This window comes from Perissodus microlepis, chromosome 7 (genome assembly GCF_051167445.1).
Source record: "Perissodus microlepis isolate ML-2025 ecotype Zambia chromosome 7, ASM5116744v1, whole genome shotgun sequence".
NCBI classification, from domain to species: Eukaryota; Metazoa; Chordata; class Actinopteri; order Cichliformes; family Cichlidae; genus Perissodus; species Perissodus microlepis.
Window position 1 is genome coordinate 53423025 of NC_140467.1, and position 23184 is coordinate 53446208.

The window sequence follows — 23184 nt, forward strand, 5'->3', positions numbered from 1 at the left end:
ATATATATATATATATATATATATATATATATATATATATATATATATATATATATATATATATATATATAGGCCTTGTAGGAGCCATATGGAGGTTTCTTCCTGTTAAAAGGGAGTTTTTCCTTCCCACTGTCGCCAAAGTTCCCACTGTCGCCAAAGTGCTTGCTCATAGGGGGTCATATGATTGTTGGGTTTTTCTCTGTATCTATGAAGCGCCTTGAGGCGACTTTTGTTGTGATTTGGCGCTATATAAATAAAATTGAATTGAATTGAATTGAATATGAGTTGTTCCTTTTTGACTAAGTGGGTTGGTTTAAATGGACTCACTGTATTGGTGCACGGGTGTGGGGCGTGTCTCATGGGTGTGGTAGATGATAAATGTGGTTGCACTCACCTGTTCACGGCACCTGATGTTGATGAGCAGAAAGGTAGGGTGAGCATGAGGCAAAACTTTCTGTTGACCGCAGCTTGAGCGCAGCTTGAATGATTTTGATGTATTTTGACTGGAACTTGATGGTTTTTGTATATTTGATGCCATAGGCCAAATTGGCATTGTAATTAGTGCAGTTATTGGTGAGTTGCAGTTATTTGTTTGTGCAATCTGTGCATTTGTTTAATAGTTAATCCCATGTGCTGATTTGTATATTGGACAGTTGCATGTGGAATAAAAGGAGCAAATGGTACAGAAGTGTATGTTATGTGTTCATTGCTGCGCGTCATCTGTGTCCTCATGTTTAGCCTGCCGCGGCCATAGGTTGGAGGAGCCGCAACAGGCCTTAACCCCCTCAGTGCGATCATTGACAAGACTGGCTACGGATACCGACTACGGAATGGAGCAGTTGTCAGCCACCTCCTGTGCATGACATCAAGCTGTATGCCAAGAGTGAACGAGACATCGATTCACTGATCCACACCACCAGGATATACAGCAATGACATCGAAATGTCGTTCGGACTGGAGAAGTGTAGTCGGATGGTAACGAAGAGAGTGAAGGTAGTCAGAACTGAGGGGATTGAACTACCAGAAGGCAACATTGCAGACATAGAGGACAGTTACAAGTACCTGGGGATCCCGCAGGCGAATGGGAACCATGAAGAGGCCGCTAGGAAAGCTGCAACCACCAAGTACCTGCAGAGGGTCAGGCAAGTCCTGAGGAGTCAGCTGAACGGTAAGAACAAGACAAGGCCATCAACACCTACGCCCTGCCCGTGATCAGGTACCCTGCTGGGGTAATAGGCTGGCCAAAGGAGGAGATAGAAGCCACTGACATAAAGACAAGAAAGCTCCTTACCATGCATGGAGGGTTTCACCCCAAGTCCAGCATCCTGAGGCTGTACGCTAAGCGGAAGGAAGGAGGCCGGGGACTGGTGAGTGTCAGCACCACAGTCCAGGATGAGACAAGGAACATCCACGAATACATCACGAAGATGCCCCCAACTGACAGTGTGCTCAGTGAATACCTCAGGCAGCAGAAACCCAAGAAAGAGGAGGAAGGCGAGGAACCATCATGGAAGGACAGGCCCCTGCACAGTATGTACCACCGGCAGATAGCGGAGGTGGCTGATACCCAGAAATCCTACCAGTGGCTGGACAAAGCTGGACTGAAAGACAGCACGGAGGCACTAATCATGGCAGCACAGTAACAAGCACTGAGCACAAGATCCATTGAGGCTGGGGTCTATCACACAAGGCAAGACCCCAGGTGCAGGCTCTGTAAAGATGCCCCAGAGACAATCCAGCACATAACAGCAGGGTGCAAGATGCTAGCAGGCAAGGCATACATGGAAGGCCATAACCAAGTGGCCGGCATAGTGTACAGGAACATCTGTGCCGAGTATAACCTGGAACACACACACACACACCCGGTGTGTGTGTGTGTGTGTGTGTGTGTGTGTGTGCATGCATGTGCACACCTGTGTTTTTTCTCTTAAAGTAAGATGTTCTTAAGAGAAATCAAAGACTTGTCTGGCCAGTTGACTGTACACACAGACGTGTCGAAATTTATTAAGCTCCTGCCTGGAGCTCCAGTGCAGATGTGTCAATTGGATTTTATGTGTTTACCTTCATCACTTGGGTGGGGACATGGATTTCTGTAGATGTGTGCTGTCGTATTTTTCACAAACATGCGCTCACTTGTGAACACACATGAGCAGAAAGAAAAGAACAGGGTATTCTGATGTTAATCACAAGTGGTAAATTCCACTAAAGGTCAGTTTGGCTGTTTTCAGTGACAGTTTTTAGCACTGATGAAACCTGATTTAAAAGGACATGCATGTGTATTATCTGTCCATATAGGCTGCAATTGAAATGAAGGAATAGATTTTTCTGTCAAATTCCTCTGGGGCTCAAACTAATACTGCATTTTCATTGCAGTATCAACTACTTTTATCTATATATGTCAGAAAACAATTTTAAAAACTGCTGCTTAGAATTGAACACAGGTCAAAAAGAAAAAGTTCAAATAACCTGCTTTAGTTTACTTATCCAAAACACATCAATTTTCCTATCAAACTTGACAACAAAAAGTAGCAAATATTTTTTAAAACAGAGTGTTGCATTTCTGGTTTAAAAAAATTGAAACCATTTATTAATTAATCAATAATTGACTGCACACTGCACACCTAACACAATCTAAATGGATGACCGTTATACAATTTAAAAAATTAACTATAGTTTAGCCTGTAAACATGCAACATGTACAGTAACAGTCACCATTGAAGTTGAACATTTTAACATGGCCATCTATAGAGGGACTGAACTGCATTTATAGGCAGCCTTGGTTATAATCATGCTAATAACCCCTCTTTAAAAAGTTATTTTAATTTTCACTTCTTTACAAATTCTGTAAACTTCTAAACATAACTTTTGACTAAGCTTTGTCTGTCCCTTGTGATTTTCTTTGAAAGGTCAAATTCACATTTTACTTTTTAAGTGTGTGTGTGTGTGTGTGTGTGTGTGTGTGTCTGAATCAAAGATAGGCTGCTGTTTATGCTCAGATGGCCTCTAAACTTAATTACTTTCACTGTGAATGCACCAAAGAAATGGTTCTTACTGTGTGAGGTTTTACCTTAGGACAGGGTTTATTGATTATTACTTCTCACTGTGTGTTCACAGATATGCACATTGTTGGACTTCAACAGATTGCAGTCATTATCATAGTGCCAAGGAAATAACACTGTTTGTGTGAGTCATTTGAGGTGTTGTTTTAGACTGCAGCACACTGTCTCAGTGTTGCTGTAACAAGCTGAGACTCTGCAGGCCTTTATGCTAAACACTGAGGAGAGAGCGATAAAGCCTGATAGAAATTCTTCAATTAATTTATTGGCCAAATCATATAAGATAGTATTTAATTATGATGCTCAGTGTATTGAAAGCAAAAATTATTTTGTGTGCAAACTGCTGAAGAAGCCAGTAAATGAACATAAAAATATGCATCACATAAATAAAAACTAAAACCTTTTTTTTTTTTTCTCGATGTAATTCAATTTTGGCATAAATTCAGAATAACATAACATTGTGTAAGTCATGGTACACAACATAATCAGACTGTGTGTAAAAGAATAAAGTAGCCACTTTGATATAGCACAGTTAGTAAGCACTTGAGGAAAGTTGATCAATCCTCAAGTTTGCCATGCTTTAATGGCTGTTGGACTCTATTTAGGATCATAATTTACAAAATGAATTTTGTGCTTATTCAATTAGATAAAGATCTTATTGTTAAGAATATAGACTGACCAGGAAAGTGTTTACTGTGTTCATAAACCCGGTGAAAATTAGAGGGATTTTTCTTTCATAGACTTTTATATAGCATATTTCAATTAGAGGAGTCACCCCCGGCTGGTCATTGGGACAAATACAAATGGATTTAGGCACTTCAGTGTTATCTTTACTTTTCAGACCCAGGACTAATGTCACTCCTTGCTTTCACCACAGAATACTTTCTAGTTTAAATAAAGTTAGGTCCCAGTCACACAGGCATAGAAACTGCTTGGCAATTGCCTGTGTTCCCCAACCAGTTCCAAGTGTTTGCTGGAGAATGCTTGCCATTGAGTAAAATTGATCCCAACAAGATATATGCTGGCACACTGAAAACCTTGTTGTGATTGCTTTGGTTGCTAGCAGATTGTCATAATCAGCCATAGTTTGTATGAAAGACGCTAACTAGTCTACAGGTAATCATCAACTATTCATTAAATTACTGAAACTGAAGAATGTCACACAAACTGGAAATGTCAACTGTTTGTCTTCAAATTATATACAATTTGAAATCTTTTGGTTTCTTATTGTCTAACATGCTGTTCTCCGTTTCTGGCTTGCATTTGCGCTGTTTGGTGGTTAGTTAGTGTTTGTAGAAAATTTGGTATCTTCCATGCAAATTGCAATTCCACTAGTCTGTGAGTCTGCTACTAAATCAAGCAATCAAAGAGGTTTTTGTTATGGCACCCTTTGCGATCAGTTTCACCCAGCAGTAGACAGGGATCTCCACCAACCACTTGCCACCCAAGTGGGGAATACATATTTTTTTGCTAGTGACTATAGGTTGCCAGGGGTTCATCGAGGCCTCTTGGCCTGCATGACTGAGGGCTTACCAAGATAGGTGCACCCATATCTGGTATATATTTCCCTTACTTCTGGGATCTGTCATGTGGTCCAACTGTATATACAAGCAAATGTCATGTATAGATACATTAATTAATAAGAGATATGTCAGTACACACTGCTGCTCTTGTCTCATTCTCTTGTTTAATTTGAAACAAACCGTTGCTCACACCTCACATCTTTTTCATATGCCTCCATTGATAGCAAACAGATCAATCCCAATAATCTCTAGATTAGTTATGAATCAGTAGGCTGCTTTTAAATTACTAAGGCAAAAATGTAGTGAGTGGGTCACATTTCTTCTCAGATTTTTTCTGTCAAATCTGAGAAGCAGACAAGACTATCTGACATGGATCTGACAATCCGTGTGTGTGTGTGTGTGTGTGTGTGTGTGTGTGTGTGTGTGTGTGTGTGTGTGTCTGGGCTGCCACGATTAGTCGACTATTCACGATTAAGTTGACTATCAAAATCGTCTAATTTAATAGTCGACGCGTCGTTTGAAGCTTTGTAAGATCCCAAAAGATGCAGGAAATAATAGTAGGATTTAAGAGTGTAATAACGGACTGAAACAGAGGATGGCAGCACTGCATGGACAAGGATGCCAGCTGCCGTTAAACCCTGAAGAAGGAGAAGCAGTGTCCGGTATTGTAGCTGTGTCCAAATTCAGGAACCGCATCCTCCTGTGCCTGCAGTTGTAGGCCGATTACGTTACAGCGACACGACAAAGACTGACAAATGCGGCCGACAAATGCACCCTTCGTTTCCCTGGATTTGAAGGATGGGTTGGGTGTATACTTCGTGGCCCAACCTATCCCAGAATTCATAGCGCGGCCCTGCTCAGCGGCAGCTAGTTAGTTTTAATATTACTCTTATTATTCTTTCTGGCTCACAAAATAAACGTTTAACATATTTTCAGGCGAGAATGTAGCTGTGTAAACTTCAAATATCTGCTCAGTTTATCAAGACACCACATATCTCCGTTTTCAGAGATGTCTGTTACCCACCAGCTCGATAGCTAGCCGGGGTTCAAGGCTCACTAGAGCCGGTGAGAACACCGGACTCCCGGCAAATCATTTTCAAACCCACCGCCGTCTTTCGCTACTCAGATTAAACATGATATATAAGTCACTTAGATAACTTTAAAATGTTATTGTTTGGCTTTTTTCAGTATTTTATTTGTTCCTGAGTAAATCGGTTTGGCTGAGATTAAAGTTATTGTTTTTACACCACTGAATAAATGTCAAGCAGACAACTGATTATCAGAAGTGTGAGATGCTCGAAAATATACTTCAGTGTCCTGTTATATTTTAGATAGCAAGGAGCAGACGGCTGAGTTTATTAAACTTCACCGAAACAATCTGCAAATTTCATTAAAATTTAATAAACTATCATCTTGTCTTTATTTTTAGTAAGCACATACCTTAAACATTTAAAGCTGTAAGCTAATGATAGTTATATAAGAGCAGATGCATGCTGGTGCAATAACCTGTAGGTTTTACATCCAATGGATGCATGATCTGATTAGTCAACTAATCGCAAAAATAATCGTTGACTAGTCGACTATCAAAATAATCGTTTGTGGCAGTACTAGTGTGTGTGTGTGTGGACATGAGTTCTTATTTTCATGCACATGCAGGCATGAAGACAGCAACGAGCGAGCTTAAGATGAAACCCTCATCTTGATTTGCATGGTATTATGCCTGAAGAAGCTCTGTAATTAGCAAGATGAGGGGCGCTAGAAATCATTAGGCAGCTCAAGGAGCTATAAAAGGGTCTCATGTGTTAACTAAAACAGAGTAATAATAGGGTTGCTAGAACCTGATACAAAGCTGAGGTGGTGGTGGCAGAGGGTCAGACTCTCACAGCAGGGTCTAAATAAGATGTGAAGGATGAGCTTTCACTAGTGGCGCCACCAAGATGTGCGTGTCCTCCATTGGCAAGATTTTATTTGAGGTGGGAGGAGGTGATGCCTGTTTTCCTCAGTTGTTTATCCTGCCTCCTTTCCCATTCTCCCTGAACTATCCCTTTCTTACCCAGAAATGACACCTTTATACAGCTGATTTGCAGCAGAAACAGAAAATAAAAACAGAATGTAATTTGTGTTTATAAAATGTAAACACAAATTACATTTTGAAGGAAAGCTAATTGCACAGACAGGATTATAGTTTCTATCAACATAACAAGGAAGTGATTAGTTATTTGGCATGTTAGACAATGCTTTTTTTTTTTTCTTTTTTCTTTTTTTCAAAAATTATAACTGATATCAATTGAAACTGATCTTATTTTTCTGAATACATTTCTGGCTGCTCATTATCTTTTATGTAAATGGATGGACAATTAAAACTAAAAGTGTGAACATTTTAAGAATGTAAAAATGTAAGAATTTTTTCACTTATTTTACTGGCAAACCTACTTAAGATCAAATTGGTCTGTGTACGGTCCATGAAGTACATTTATTTTGCCACCTCTGTTCTACATGATTGTGTTCCTGTTTATTATAAGCATGTGAATTATTGTGTACCTTTTTTTTGTTGTTGTTTGTTTTTACTGAACACTGATTAATGTATGTATGTTGTGCATGTGTGATTTCAGGCTGCATCTAGTGCTCTAAGCAGTCTGGGTCATGTGTACACAGCTATTGGTGACTACCCTAATGCACTTGCCAGCCATAAACAGTGCGTGCTGCTGGCACGGCAAAGTCAGTGCAAGCTTTCCGAGGCTCGCCAGCTAGGCAACATGGGTGCTGTGTACACTGCGCTGGGAGACTTCACCAATGCCGTCCAATGCCATGAGCAGCATCTGGACATTGCAAAGGTATAGCGGTAATGTAATATATTCATATTACATTACATTGGTAATGTAATATATTCATATTACATTACCAATATGTTTTTCTTTGGTTTTCATCTCTTGAAAGGTGCAGTTTTAATTTAAGCTCTGCATATTTTAACCATGACAAGGCGACAGTATTTCTATTTAACCTTTGGTGTTTTGAGATGTGTGCTGCTATTTTGTAAACTTTTGATATTTTTTCTTAGTCCTGCCCACATTTCCACAAAAGATTTGACTAAATCTGCACCATTTTCTGGTAAAGGGATATATTACACAAAGGTATAGCCCAGCTAAAGCTTTAGCTGATATCTTTTTAGCATTACATTTGTTTGGGATATATAAGTTGTTCCTTCACATTCTGTTAATAGATTTATTTCATTGTAACTACTTAATTAATTCACAAAAAGCACCTCTTGACTGACCATAGTGAATTTTGGAGTTTATCTCAAAAAGGTCATGCCTAAAAGATATAGTGGTTTGTTTTGACTCAGTTGAATAACCACTCTGCAGCTGCCACAAATACTCATCACAGCACCAAATTCAGATTAATCCACTGCTAGTCCCCCTAGTTGACTAACATTAACTAAAAGTTAGTGGCCAGAATTATGAATGCCTAACTCACTCACTAATACAACACTGGTTTTGATTTCTTCTTCTTCTTTCTTAGACATTCACACAACACATAGATTTACACAGTTTATATCAGGATAATGATTTCCTGAGAACCTAGCTTAAATAAACTAAAGGATCATTTTAGCAATATATTCATCTTTAACTGTCTGGGATAGCAAAAGAAAATATAAATGTCGTGATCTCTGTGGAAATTCCATCGCATGCCAATAAATAACCACAAAGGTAATTTCTTAGTGACGGTAAAATGGTGGTTTGTTTGGCAGAGTCTGGAGAACCGACGTGAGGAGGCACGAGCGTACAGCAACCTGGGGAGCGCTTACCACTCCCAGCGGGACTTTGACAAGGCCATATCGTACCATACAAGAGTGCTGGAGTTGGCCCAAGAGCTGGTCGACAGAGCAATTGAGATGAGGGCATATGCTGGTCTGGGGCACGCTGCCCGATGCATGCAGGTTGGTATATAACTATAAAGGTGTAGTTAACTGAAAAACAAATAACTACGAAATAATAAATCACAGTCTGATAAAAATGCATTATTTTTGTTCGGTTCAGGACTTGGAGAGGGCTCGTCAGCACCACCAAAACCAGCTAGAAATTGCTCAGGAACTGCAAGACAGAGCAGCACAGGGCAGAGCCTCATCCAACTTGGGTAGGTTTGATGGAGGGTCATAGAGGGGTCACCTGGCTGGAGGTAATAGGTTTTTTAATTTGGCATCTGAATCTGGGATTTTGTTGTGGGAAACTAAAGTGGTATGCCTTTCTTAGCTTTGGTCATTTTAAATGGCAAATCTAACTTTTAATAACAGTAAAATCAAAGTATGGCAGGTTTGACACACTGTGGTACTCCAGAACCTGTTGACAGCTACTGTATAACAAAATTAATAAAAAAGTAAACCGTTATTTACTTTAGGTCTTGAGTGGTTCACTCTCTGTGCCAGGAATAGTACAATAGTACTATCACTACTCTCACTTGGATGTGCACCTGTGTATCCTATGCAGCTGCAAGCATTTGATCAACTAAAACAGACATGTACACCTTTGGTTCCTGTCAACATTTTTTTCAAATAATAAGACTGCATCAACGCCATTCTTCCCCTTTTGGCAAACAACAGATTCAGCAGAGCTAATTTTCAGCTGCAGTCCATAGCAGGTAGGTGGCATATCAAATGAATCAACAAAACCAAACAAACAGATATATGTGGGCATAATTGAAAGACAGAAAGACACGTAAAATAAAACACATACCGTACAAGACAAAGAGTGGGCTTACAGTACAGACAAAAAATTGAATAGACGGAAATTTGAAATTGGCCAATGGCTGGACCAGAGTGCAAAATATAACAGTGTGCTGGTGCACCACAAAAGGAAGTTAGATATTTTATTTACTTTTTTAATAGTAATAGTTCACAGGCATAATTCTCAACAGCATCCATCCATCCATTCGCTTCCACTTATCCTTTTCAGGGTTGCAGGGGGTGCTGGAGCCTATCCCAGCTGTCATAGGAGGAGAGGCGGGGTACACCCTTGACAGGTCGCCAGTCTATCGCAGGGCTAAACAACAGCAATGAAATTAACAACGATAAGATAAAATAGACAAATGTGGGAAATGTAATCAATTTGCACTGTTACCCTAGAACAGGGGTCAGCAACCTTTAAGACCCAAAGAGCCATTTGGACCCGGTTTCCACGCAAAAGAAAACACTGGGAGCCGCAAATACTTTTTGACATCTAAAATGAAGATAACACTGTATATATTGTTTTTTTACCTTTATACTTTGTATAAACAACTAAGGTGTGTTGCTTATGAAATCCATGAAGTGCTACAGAGAAAATCACATTTTATTTATGTAATTAACACATTTTGAACTCTTAAAGAAATATAACAAAAGGAAAGACACCCAGCTGAAGTAAAATGATCCATGTAGCAAACAAAAACTGTTGTGAGCCGCCACCCTTATATCGCCTTTGGGCTTTTGGAGCCTTGACCTGACTTTTAAAAAATAATTGGAAAAAAAAGCACTATGCTGCTGAAAAATGAAAAATAGATACTTACAAAATTCTGCCTAAATATGTATTTTACCTGGTTAATGTGTGTGGCGGGGCGTGGTCTGCAGCGCCACTGCAGGGGAGGCGGACCCACCTGAGCGGCACCCGCAATCACGCCTCGCCGCCTTAACGTCTGTGCTCTCTATGCTGTTGTGTTGTTGTTGGTATATGTCGGGCTGTGAGCTGAAAAGCTGCAGCCGGCTGTATGCGTACAGCAACCGTGTGTGAAAAGTGGTCTATAAAGAGATGCTGAAAAGCATGTTCATGCAAACATCGTCGGGTCTGCCGTGATATGTTTACAATGGGGCTTCTGCTCCTGAACCTCTGCGCACAGCGTCTGCAAATCGGGGCTGTACTTAGTCACTTTCATCTTTACGCAGGACTGTAAGCTGTCATCTGTGAGGCGTGAGCGGTGTTTGTTTTTAACATAGTTCACGGTGGAGCTGCTGACATAATGTGGATCCGAAGATCCATAATTGGCCTCGGTTGAAAGTCTCGATAAATGCACGGCGTTTCGGCGGGTACACCAGCTTCCGCGAGTGTGATGCTTATTTTGAGCGATGAAAAAATAATAGAATATAATTTTATTTTTATATTTCAATATTACAATAATCTTCCAATTTAGAACTACAAGTTAAAAAAGAACTAACATAAATAAAATACACTTCAGCTAAATACTTCTTATTTATTTTCCCAAACCATGCAGAGCCGCACTATAAGGACTAAAGAGCCGCAGGTTGCCGACCCCTGCCCTAGAAGGTACATAGACGACAAGAGGGACTGTGTAAAATTGCTGCTTCTATGCTTTGTACCTTAGAAAGAAAAGAAAAAAAAACGGAGGGCCACTGCCTCAGATGAACAAAAGAAGAAAAGGCTTTTGAAATTCTACAGTATGCCTTTAAATCACTAGTTCATATTCAGTTCATTCCATGATCTGGCATTATAGTCAACAGCAAGCGAGACACTGACGTGAGAGTGCTAAAAGTTTATTCACAAAGTATACACTCATTCAGGAAACAATGATTGAATGAAAGATGATGACTCTGGGATGGGGTGGGTACTTCCCGTTTCCAAGCTCGGGTGGGTGCCTCCTGGAACTGGTCGTCATGTGCCATCGGGGGTGTGCTGTGGTGCCTGGGTCTTTGCTGGCTGGTGTCCCTTTTGGGCTTCGGGTCTGTTCACTTCCCTGTGCTGTGGCCCTTCTCTCTGGGTGCCCCTGACGCATCTATGGGTCTGCTGAGTTTTTTCCACACTTCATGCTGGTGTTTTGGCTTCTTGGCCTTTGCTATTGATTGCGACCACCTGGGTTTTCTAGGTGCATGTGGGTTCTCTCTTTGTTTGGATATTTGAACTCTGGTAATTCAGGTGATTTCGATGAGAGATGAGGTGTCCTCACAGGACAGTTTACTTCATTGTCTGGTCTTATCTGTGCTTGTGTTTTCATCCTTGATTAAATGTTTGGTTTTATGTGACATCATCCTCAAATCTGAAAGTCTTCACAGGCCCTCAGTTTGGTATGAAAAACCCTTCAAGTGATATAAAAAAATACAAAACTGCATCCTGTGTTTTATTCAGAAGATATTTAAGAAGCTTGATCCCTGGGAGAGACTGACTGGGCTCTTGTCCTGGGCTAGGACAACTCGGTCTACATCGATCTGTAACATTAAGTTCACACAAAGCACTATTTGTTTGTTATATTGCAGACCTGTGTGAGTTTGCACTAGCTGTAGTGGCCTAGTACAACACGTAGATGCTGCAGTTTTGACATCTTGTTAAATCAAATTCAAGGATGGGAGCTTTATATCATGCGATGGTCCTGCTTCTTAAGGGCCTATCATTTGACTGCAGTAGCGTCTCTCTGGACAATCAACACTCATGTTTTATTAAGTGGTTTCTGGTTTCTGCGGCCACAGTGATATCTGAGATGCTGTGAACCTGAATCCATCGCTGAATGGACAACTTGCCACGTTGTGCATGTATACGGCACTGTGCACTAAAAGTAAAGTGAGGATGCCATCTTAGATTTCTGGGGATTTAGACTGTCTCAATGTTTTTTATTTTTTGTTGATTTTTTTTTTTTTATTGTTTTGCAACTTAAAATAAAAGGGAAGCTAGAATTCTTCTTTCTGGTGTTCTGAACTGCAGCGCCCTTCTTCAATTCCTAAATTTGTTCAAAGAATGGAAATACAGTCATGGCAAAAAGAACAGACGCCATTTGACAATTTAAAGTTTTTGCATGGACACAAAAAATGTATTTGCTCATTACTAGGGCCATATTCCAGGAAAAAGAGTTGACAGTGGGAAATTTACACCATAGCTACACTCCAACTGCAAACCCAGCTGAAAACCCTACGACGTAACCTGATGTGCACCTCCCTAGAAATATAACTACACATCTCATTAAAATTGCCTGCAAATATTGTGATTTCCAGCTACTTTTTTGCCATGCATTTTTTTAAGGTATCAGTGACAGAATAACAATCATCTTCTGAGTTCAAGGAATAATAATCATAGCATCATAGCAGTGTTCACAAATGTCAGGAAGTTAAATGCGAAACAGTTACTATCACTATCAACGTTAACTCAATAAGAAAAAAATCTCTTCTATGGTTGTAAGAGAGCCATGAGTGAAGACTGATATTAGAACAAATTATAGGCTAAATGGTTACACTGAGGGGCATTAAAGAACAGTTTTTATGTAAATCTCAAAAATGAGCACATTCAGCGTTCACTGAACAGTTTATGCCAACATAAAGTGTTCCAAAAGTAGTTTTTTTATTTAATAAATGGTGGAAAATAAATTAACCCTCTGCAAATACCTCCTCTGATCAGACTTTGAAATGCCAAAAAAACTGCAGTCCTACATGAAGCTGGTTCCAAAAAGCAAATCACTCCCATGTTAAAATGCCAAACTTCACAATATTAACAAACACTATGATCTCTTCCAAATATGAGACCTTCTGGCTCCAAAAACCAACATGGCAGCAGGAAAAGAAATGAGGCCTTATAACGTAAAGCCCAGAAATCAGAGGATAACTATATAATGGCTTTATCTATCTTTTATATACAGTCTATTAAACTCTGCTCAGGTAATATTGTGCGATTTCCACCACTCTTCTCACTTTATGTCACTGCAGAGCTTTTTTGTAGGCAAATGAGTGAAAATTGCTTTATTTTCTATCTGAAGTAAGTAAAAGGAAAACATGCACGCTGCAGTGGTTCAATAGATACTTTGATGTGTGACTATAGGCTACTGCTGAAGTCGCTGACACTCTCCTGACAGATGAGCTTCAGTCTGTGTTTCAGATCAATGATTCACATCATCATTTATGGATGATTACGGTTCTTTGACTCTGAATGCTGACTTGACAACCTTTCACTCTGCTCTCCTCTGATATTTTCTCTCCTCCTTTCCTCTTCTTCTGTTCTTCAATTTCCAACCCTAATTTCTTCCTCTCATTTCATCTTTTGTTTCATAATGATTTCGTCCCCTATTATCTTTTACCTTATTTTGTCTTTACACTCACTACATTTCCCATGTTTTCATTCCTTCATTCTTCCTTTCTTTTCTTCCTGATTTTACTCCTCCCTCCCTTTCTCTCTGTGCATTCCTTATCTCCTTGCCATTCTTTTTTCTTCTTCTTGTGTCTCCTGTTTTCTCCTTGCTGTGTTTTTTTTTCTCCTGTTTTCTTGGGTTTCATTCTCTGTTTACTCTTAGTCCCCTCTTTTCCAGTCTGACCTTTCCCTCTTATTTTCTTCTTTCCTCACCTTTTTGTTTTCTTCTTATATCTCCTTCCTTCACCTCTTCCTTTCTGTATGAAACATGAAATTTGGAGATTATCTCAACCTAAATTAGACCATATAATACTTGTATTGTATTTTACATAGCAGCACCTTTAAAGTCCAAAAATATCTAAACTAGGGCAGTGTCTGGCTGCCCAGTGGAACTCCTTAGTGATCTGTGATGGTACCGTTTAAATCTTAATTACCCTTTTTCTTGTGTTGGTAGCACACCATGCAGTATCTTGTGTTATTGTATGTCTGCCTTTGACTGTGACCCAGTCCACAAATCTTGTCGCTCCTCTCAGGGTAGTCCCATATGAACGGACTCTTGTGGCTCATCCTGGCTAGGCTAGGTATCAGAGTGACTTGATAGTAGGGGTATGATAGTATGATAGCCCCTTTCCTGAAGGCTACAACTGACACCAGTCTGTGTCCACTGCTTGTGAAGCTCTCCCGTGTTACTGAATCAACTTTTACTGACAATGCTCTCAAGCTGTTTCCTGTTGTTTGTGCGCTTTTTCTTGCTATGCTTTTCCCTTTCAGTGAGCCTTCCCTTGGTATGCTTTAATACAGCACTCTGCAGACAGCCTTTCTTGTGGAGAGTGTCAATGTCTCTACATCTGGTCAACTGTTAAGTCAAGCAGTTTTTCCCATGACTGATTCCGTGTACTGAACTAGAACAAGACATATATGGAAATTATATTTTAATTTCAAATGAAAGATACTTACTGATTCTTTGCTACTATGGGCCTGAAGATATGGTCCCTTACTGTAAGAGTACGGCGCTCATTTAAGGATCCAGAAGATGGTTTCCAGTATACCTCACTCGGTTAAGCAGGTGACCCATGTGCTGTAAGGCCGCTGCTGATGTCAATAAATGCTCCAAACCAGAAAGCAAGAAAAAAAAAACGACCCAGAAGACATGTGTGAAGTAATTTCTTTGCCTACTTGAATAATAAATTCTTTATATTTAACTTGCTCTCTACGATATTCCAAAATATATGTGTGTCTCTCTCTCGTCTCAAGTTATTTGCTAACTTTAGCTAATAAACATGTATTCTTCTTTATGATGGTCGGACAGAAATAACTGCATATAGTCCGTGATATGTAGCTCCTGACCCACAAGTTGCCACACCCAATTTCATTCACTGATGACAGAGCAATTTTTATCCTACTATGGAGAAAGGGGACTGTGGATCACCACTCTTCTCCTTTCTAATCTCTCTATGCTGTCTCAGCTGAATACCTGTCATCAGATCTCAGCTAATTTTCCACACCTCTAATCCTCGCAGCACTGCTGTCTTCACACTGTGTCCCCTCCACGCTGGGGAATCCCACAGAATCTGCAGGAAATCTACAGGCACCCTTACACCTCAGAGAAGTGTGGCTTTAGCTTAGAGGAAGATTGTGCATGTGCTAATGTGCACACCTGTGTTTGTAGAGTTTAGGAGGATGTGTGTAACTGTAACCAGTGATTCTAGCCAGCTCTGCAGGCTTCTCCGTAATCCTCTTAATGCAAGACCCTGATGAACAAGGTCTTCCTTTCTATATCACCAACCTCCTCCTCTTCCTCGCATAACCCGGTTTCTACATATTGTTGCCAGCAGCGTTTATGAGACCTTTTTAAATTCATGTACATTTACATTAACAGTGTGACTTCATGTTTGTTTAAAACATTTAAGGTTGTTTGCTAGTTTGACAGAATTATTTTTTATGCAGTTCACACCGAAAGTAATTAGCAAATTAAATAAGGAAGTGTTTTTTTCACCAAATGTTTATTTTGTTTTCTCTTAGCTTTCATTGTTTTAAAAGTAAATCGTGTGCTATTTGCATTTCCTTCAACCTTTATTGTGAAATCCTTTGCATCGTTAGATTTGGATTTGAGTGCTATAAGCTAAATCACCACTGATTACCTTTCTGAGTCATGATGATGGTGCTGATGAGATATCAGAGATGAAGATGAGGTGCCGATGAAGTATTGAATTTATATTTCAAATGCTTTTTTTAATAGTTGCAGTTCTTCTCATTGTATTGTGTAGAGACTGTAGAAGCAAACGGAGTAAACTCAAATGCGTCACATCCATGGTTAAGTCAATGTATGGATTTGAGCTTCAGAATCTAAACCCACTTATGACATTTCTAGTCTTTGGATTGGTTTAAACACTATTCTTTACGACCAAATGCCAAGACGTGACCTTTACTAACAATGCACTGTATGTCATTTAAAATTGTGGCATCAGCAAGTTCTCCAAGTCATAACCAGACTTTTTTTTAACCGTTACCCCCCCCATATATGTTTTTGTTTAGGATAAACAGAGACCAAGAATTTGCAAAAGATGATTGATATGAGAAAAAATTATTTGAATTAAAACTCATGAAAACTGTTAATTATATTTTTATAATTATAATAATAATAAATTATAATTATGTGTCAGAAGCAGTGTTGGTCAAGTTACTTGAAAAAAGTAATCAGTAACTAATTACTGATTACTTCCCCAAAAAAGTAATCACGTTACTTTACTGATTACTTATTTTCAAAAGTAATTAATTACTTAGTTACTTAGTTACTTTTTAAAAACACGATTTACAACCTGAATAGGTGATAAAGTGATAGATCTTTCAGCCCAGTTCTACTTTTTCTGCATAATCCATCATACAAAATGTAATCAAATGGAAAAGTCTTCTTTTTTAAAACTTGTTTTATCAGTTTTAATCTTTTAACTTTATGCATCAAGCAAAAATTAAATTATATGCACCATTCTCTGACTTGAAGAAATTTGTTTAACATTTAAACCTATTTTCTGCATATTCCAGCACATAAAATAAAATATTTTTTGTGTTTACACACAGTCTTTCAAATAGATGCAAGTAAAACACAGCAGAAAATAAATAAAATCAAAGACTAGCGGTCCTGTTGCTCTATTTTCACCTGTAAAGCAGGCGGAGGTTTACCCTGGTGCAGGTGTGCCGCAGCGGTCAGTGGAAGAATCCGCGAGTTTCTCTGTGAATTTCCCATTAAGTCGTAGGGCACTCGGTGCTTGTTTAGGGTTTTTTTCGCTGTAAAAAGAAGTTTTCTTCCCACGCACAACGGACGCTAATGTTTTTGTCACTTTTTATGGAATCAAACTCAAAGTAAGGTCAGTACTTCCACGCTTTAAACGCTGCATGCTCATACTCTCTCCGCACTCGATATATGATCCATCGTTGATTTGCACACAGCTGTTGTCACAAACGTCGCACTCGCTTACGTCACTGTCATGAGACATTCTCGCAAAAAAATCACGGTTTTAGTAACGCAGTAACGCAGCGTTCCTACGGGAAAGTAACGGTAATCTAATTGCCGTTTTTGCAATAGTAATCCCTTACTTTACTCGTTACTTGAAAAAAGTAATCAGATTACAGTAACGCGTTACAAGTAACGCGTTACTGCCCATCTCTGGTCAGAAGGTATAATAATACTAAGAAAATCTGAATTTTCTAGCACCATGCTTAAAGGGGGCCCATTATGCTTTCCCTTACACTTAATATGACAAAAAAAGTATTGAAGTAGTAGTTCATTTATTTTATATGTAGCATATTGAATATGTTATATAAGTATTGGGTTCAGTGAGTGTACCAGGAATCCCTGTTAATAATAAATAAATAAATTCAATTCAATTCAATTCAATTCAATTTTATTTATATAGCGCCAAATCACAACAAAAGTCGCCTCAAGGCGCTTCATAGATACAGAGAAAAACCCAACAATCATATGACCCCCTATGAGCAAGCACTTTGGCGACAGTGGGAAGGAAAAACTCCCTTTTAACAGGAAGAAACCTCCGGCAGAACCAGGCTCAGGGAGGGGCGGCCATCTGCTGCGACCGGTTGGGGTGAGAGAAGGAAGACAGGATAAAAGACATGCTGTGGAAGAGAGACAGAGGTTAATAACAGATATGATTCAATGCAGAGAGGTCTATTAATACATAGTGAGTGAGAAAGGTGACTGGAAAGGAAAAACTCAATGCATCATGGGAATCCCCCGGCAGCCTACGTCTATTGCAGCATAACTAAGGGAGGATTCAGGGTCACCTGGTCCAGCCCTAACTATATGCTTTAGCAAAAAGGAAAGTTTTAAGCCTAATCTTAAAAGTAGAGATAGTTTCTGTCTCCCGAATCCAAACTGGAAGCTGGTTCCACAGAAGAGGGGCCTGAAAACTGAAGGCTCTGCCTCCCATTCTACTTTTAAATACTCTAGGAACAACAAGTAGGCCTGCAGAGCGAGAGCGAAGTGCTCTAATAGGGTGATATGGTACTACAAGGTCATTAAGATAAGATGGGGCCTGATTATTTAAAACCTTGTATGTGAGGAGCAGGATTTTGAATTCAATTCTGGACTTAACAGGAAGCCAATGAAGGGAAGCCAAAACAGGAGAAATATGCTCTCTCTTTCTAGTCCCTGTCAGTACTCTTGCTGCAGCATTTTGGATTAGCTGAAGGCTTTTCAGTGAGTTTTTTGGACATCCTGATAATAATGAATTACAGTAGTCCAGCCTGGAAGTAATAAATGCATGAACTAGTTTTTCAGCGTCACTCTGAGACAGGATATTTCTAATTTTAGAGATGTTGCGCAAATGGAAGAAAGCATTAAATAAATAAAAAGAACTCAGACTTCCGACTGCACTGAATGCTCCATTTCTGACAGTTTTTTGATACTCTTGGCACTGCATGATTCAGGACGTCATTGTTGGGGCTTGCAGAGTAAAGAAATCAGATCCAGAAATAACAAAGTATGTCTTTTATTCAGACTGGGAAAGTCCACAAATTAACAAAGAACAAAATGAAGAAACATTATGGAATCACTTTGGGATCTAAATATGCAAGAAATAAACTTAAAATATTAACTGAAATTTAATGCAAACCATGAAAACAAAACTAACAATAGAATGTTAAGGCAATCTAAACTGGTAGCCAAAACTCCATAAATATGAATCCAAAAACTCCCAAGCAACTTTTAAACCAAAACCAGGGACTTTGGCAGTCATAGAAAGAGTATGAATCTGTAACCTTTGGATTTGTGAATTATAGATATGAAATCAGCTTAAAGTGAAAGCTTCTGTCTTATGAGAAGTGTAACATCATGCACAGAAAAAGTCACTCCAGTTTCTTCAAACCCTGTCTCTTTTAAAAGTTCATTTTTCCTAAATGTGTTTCAGTTACACAAGGACATAGAACTAAGTGTCCTGCTTTCAGTTCAGCCTTGCACTTGGCACTTAATTCCTCACATGTTTAATTGATAAAGCTTGATGAAGCACTGGGCATAAAATTCATGCAAGTTTACCACAGCTCCTACAAAGCAAGCAAGAAAAATCAACAATCTCAAGTCTAGATTCGGAAATAAATCCTACTTACAGGTGATCTGCTGCTTTTGTTGTATTTAAGATTGAAATTAACTGCAAGGATGCAAGTTAGGCTGTGGACTTCCACATGGAAAAGTGGGGGTTCCATATTAGCAGCTAAAACTCAAGAGGCTTAGAATAGAGGAGGAGAGAGCTATTTTAAAAGGTGGGTTTTTGTTGTTGTTGTTGTTTTTAGGAACCCTGCCTGCACCCCTATCAAGGATGTAAATATTTTTTTTAAAATGATGATTTAGTCAGTCAATATTTTAACACAATCTGTAAATCTTGATTTTGGACTGTTAAAGTCACACATTTGAAAAGTGTTTACAGTAAGAAATGTAGAGATAGAGGTGGACATGAGCCAAGGAGTTGGGAAGGATGGCTCACAGTTTACACTCGGTGGATCAGACCCCAGTCATCTCTCTCATTACACAGTCTGACATGAAGACCACATGTGACTTCCTCCATCTGGTGTCTGTACCCCTCCGTATCCCTTCCTCCCCATCCCTTCCTCCCCACTTATAACCCCTTCTCATCTGTTTTCCCTCTGTGACTTTATTGTAGAAAAAGCAGATTTTATATAAGGTCTCATTTCAACATTTCTCAGAGCAGTTATAAATTATTCTGGCGCAGTGTAATTATTGTCTTTGGAAATAGAAGACTTCCTATGGATGGCATTATAAGGATTTCTGTGTGAAAAATTCAGGTTACTCAAACAGTTTAATGAAGGGAATCACAGGAAGAATGTAGGTAAAAAGTTTTGCATTATTGTATTAATGCATTAACATGCATCATGTATAATAAAACAGGGTCATGTTTGAACAGTTTAATTCATTTTACAATGTTTATTGCCCATTTTCTAGAATTGTGCTAGCTGTACCCTCTGTCTTTTAGAATATTACATGGTTCATGTTGTTTAATAAGTTTATATTAATAAAATTAATAAATGTAAGTCTTGAAACAGAACTTGACTTTGGCCCAAGAATCTCCACCCCAAAACTCCACACCTTTATTCTCACTCTAGCTTGCATTTGAACACTTGCAACCATGACTTTACCTTCTTCAACTGGTATAATGGCAGAAAATCTGTTAACAAAAGTTATTGTTTTAGTTGACCAAATTCACTAGAATATGGAATCTGTATTTCCCTATATTGTGGTTTGATATGCAAATGCTACTACTAAGCAAGTTTGACACTGTTAGGCTTTCTTTGCGTGAGCTGGTGTGATAAAAATAAAATGCCATAGATACAGGGACAGGTATCATGGTGGTGTTTTTTAACTTTGTTAACTAAGGCTTTCTGCTTCAGGATCTGAGATAAAGATCTGACTATTTTTCCACACAAAATAGATCGCCTACACCAATCTGAGGCATTATCAGAGTAATTGTCAAGGTCCTTGGTCAGTGACCCAGTGTTTTGTGTATTATTATTATTATTATTATTCTATGATTTCTTCGTTGTATATGACTTCTAGTGTTCTGATTTCTGTTTTTGTATTCTAGTTCTTACGTTTTGTTTCGGTGCCCTCGTGTTTAGTATAGGTTTAGTTCTGTGCCCAGTCTGTTTCCTGTTTTACTTTGAAGGACAATGTATTCTGTTTTGCTTCCTCCCAATCTCGTCTTCGTAATTAGTGTTAGCTGTGTCTCCCAGGTGTTTGCCCTTTGCCCAGGTCCTTCTGTATTTAGTGTCTGCGTGTGTTCCTGTTCGTCGTTGCATCGTCCCTCATACTTGCCTGTGTGTTCTGTTTCAGGCTCAGTTTCTAGCCTTCCCAGTTTAGTTTCTGTTTTGACTTATGTCAGCAATAAAGCTGAGGTCTTTGAGTTTAATTTTCACCTCCACGAGTCTGCATTTAGGTCCTACTTTCCTGCCTGCCGCACACAGACCATGACAGTAATGGGTTATTGAGATATGAGAACAAAGACAGGAAGTTAAGGCCCAAGGTGACACACACAGAAGAGCATTTACCAAAATAAAATAAAGTAGAAACAAGGAAGGGCACCTACACACATACAAAACACAGAAACACAAATTAAAAGAAACACAAGAATACAATGAATACAAGAAACGATATCTGTATAAGTCAAAATAGAGACTATAACACAACATACATTATAAGAACATGGGGAGTTTACTTGTGGACCTCTTCAAAGACCAATTGTTTAAAAAAAAGAAGAAGAAAAATTGTCACATTTGGGCTGTAATGGAAATGTTAACAGCCAGCTTTCACTTTGAATGTAACTTTACTTCTAATCTTACCTTAACCTTGGTTTTTTTTTTCATTCTACTTTGTACTAATATGCCACTATAGGGCAGGCATAATTATAATTTCTTTCTTTCAATCTCCTTACAATCAGGCTTTTGGCATACATATAAACAGGGGTGCATATAAGTGGTCCGCAGGTGCACATTCGCTGTCAAAATAAAAGACGCGCACCAGATAAGAAGTTGCAATGCATGTTTGTGTACATAAGATTTTCTGGAGGAGGACAGACATTTGTTTAGAACTCTTAAAGATGTCGAAGAAGCTCCTTTAAGCTGTTACTTTGGTGTTTCTCCACCTCCAAAGAAATGTCAGAAGGAGTCCAAACCACAAAAGAAAAGTGGTTGCAGGAGGTGAGCTGGCTTCAAACAAATGATGAACGCACAGAGATGTGGTGCAGAATATGCTGTGAAGATCCCACTCTAGCGGACAAAAACAGTGCCTTTTATATGTACGCAAATGCGCGTTGCAACTTCTTATCTGGTGCGCGTCTTTTATTTTGACAGCAAATGCGCACCCCTGCATATAAATTACACTATATAGCAGTAAGAGGGAAGATTACAGCTGTTCTATGTGTGTGTGTCTTTTGTGTTGAATCTTGATTGAAATGTGCTTGCTGTGATGGAAAGAATAACATAAATCATTCAAGGAAAAGTCATTGCATTGACTTTCATTGTGAGCAATTGTAGGTTTCACGTCTGCATTCAACTTTAAGCAGGACTTTACTGATGAAGGTAGAGCTCAATGTATAATGTGCATGGTTTTTATATGCCAAAGCAAAAATATGCCAATGAAATATGGTAAGATTTAGATTTGTGCAATGTTTGGAATAAAGTCTTACAGAGGAACTCATGTGCTCATTTTCTATTCTCGTTTGTTTTTATTATTGGACTCTAAAGTAGTATTCCATGTTTACAAAATTACCATTATTAATCTTATACTGGGCTTTAGTGCAACCCCAAGTTCACCTGTTGTGTAAAACAAGCCATTTCAGTTCCCTTCCACCTCCTTTTTAGCCAACGTTCTTTTGACTGGCTGCTCCCCATAAATAAAAACATGAACAGCAAGTGGGCAGGGATTCTGTATGATCCAGGCTCTTTGGCTGTGATTCCAACCAGAGAGCCTGGATTTTCACTCTTATATCATGCAGAATAGAAAAAAACTGTTCAAAACATGGCTCAAAAGAATTAGTTATAGATACACTGATCTCATTATTTGCAATATGTGGCCATATCCACAGTTTGAGTATCCAGCATTGTAGCAGAGTGTATCACAGAAAATGAAGAAAAAAGAAAAGTAGGTACATTTTAAATTGCAAATAACCAGTGTGCACAGTTGTCAGTTAAATGCAGGAGGGTGACAAGTACCATATTTTGGAGTACAGGAAATAACTAGCGTAAAATGTAAATTTTCATTCTCCTCTCTTGTGCTCCAAGTTTCTTCCTTAACTATTCTCTCTCCCAACTTTTGTCTGTTCTGGCTCCATAAACTGGGTTGTTGACAGCAAAGACACATCATGACAGAAGAAGTTGGGAAGGCGACTGGGACTTAAGTTTTCCCAATTCTTTTTCCCTGGACAGAGAGACTGATTTCTGCATATGTTATACTAAAGTTTGAAGAGACACAGCAGCAGATATTATTAGATTTGTTGA

The 23184-nt window shown here is 39.0% G+C and overlaps 1 protein-coding gene across 6 annotated transcripts in view; it reads left to right on the forward strand.

The window, feature by feature from the left end:
* Positions 1–23184, forward strand: part of ttc28 (tetratricopeptide repeat domain 28) — a 152902-nt gene that overhangs the window by 98395 nt on the left and 31323 nt on the right. For all 6 annotated transcript variants that reach the window (XM_084935948.1, XM_084935944.1, XM_084935946.1 and 3 more), the window contains 3 exons: positions 7192–7413; positions 8328–8516; positions 8617–8713. In XM_084935948.1, the coding sequence (XP_084792074.1) occupies positions 7192–7413; positions 8328–8516; positions 8617–8713 (508 nt within the window). The remainder of the gene's footprint in view (positions 1–7191; positions 7414–8327; positions 8517–8616; positions 8714–23184) is intronic.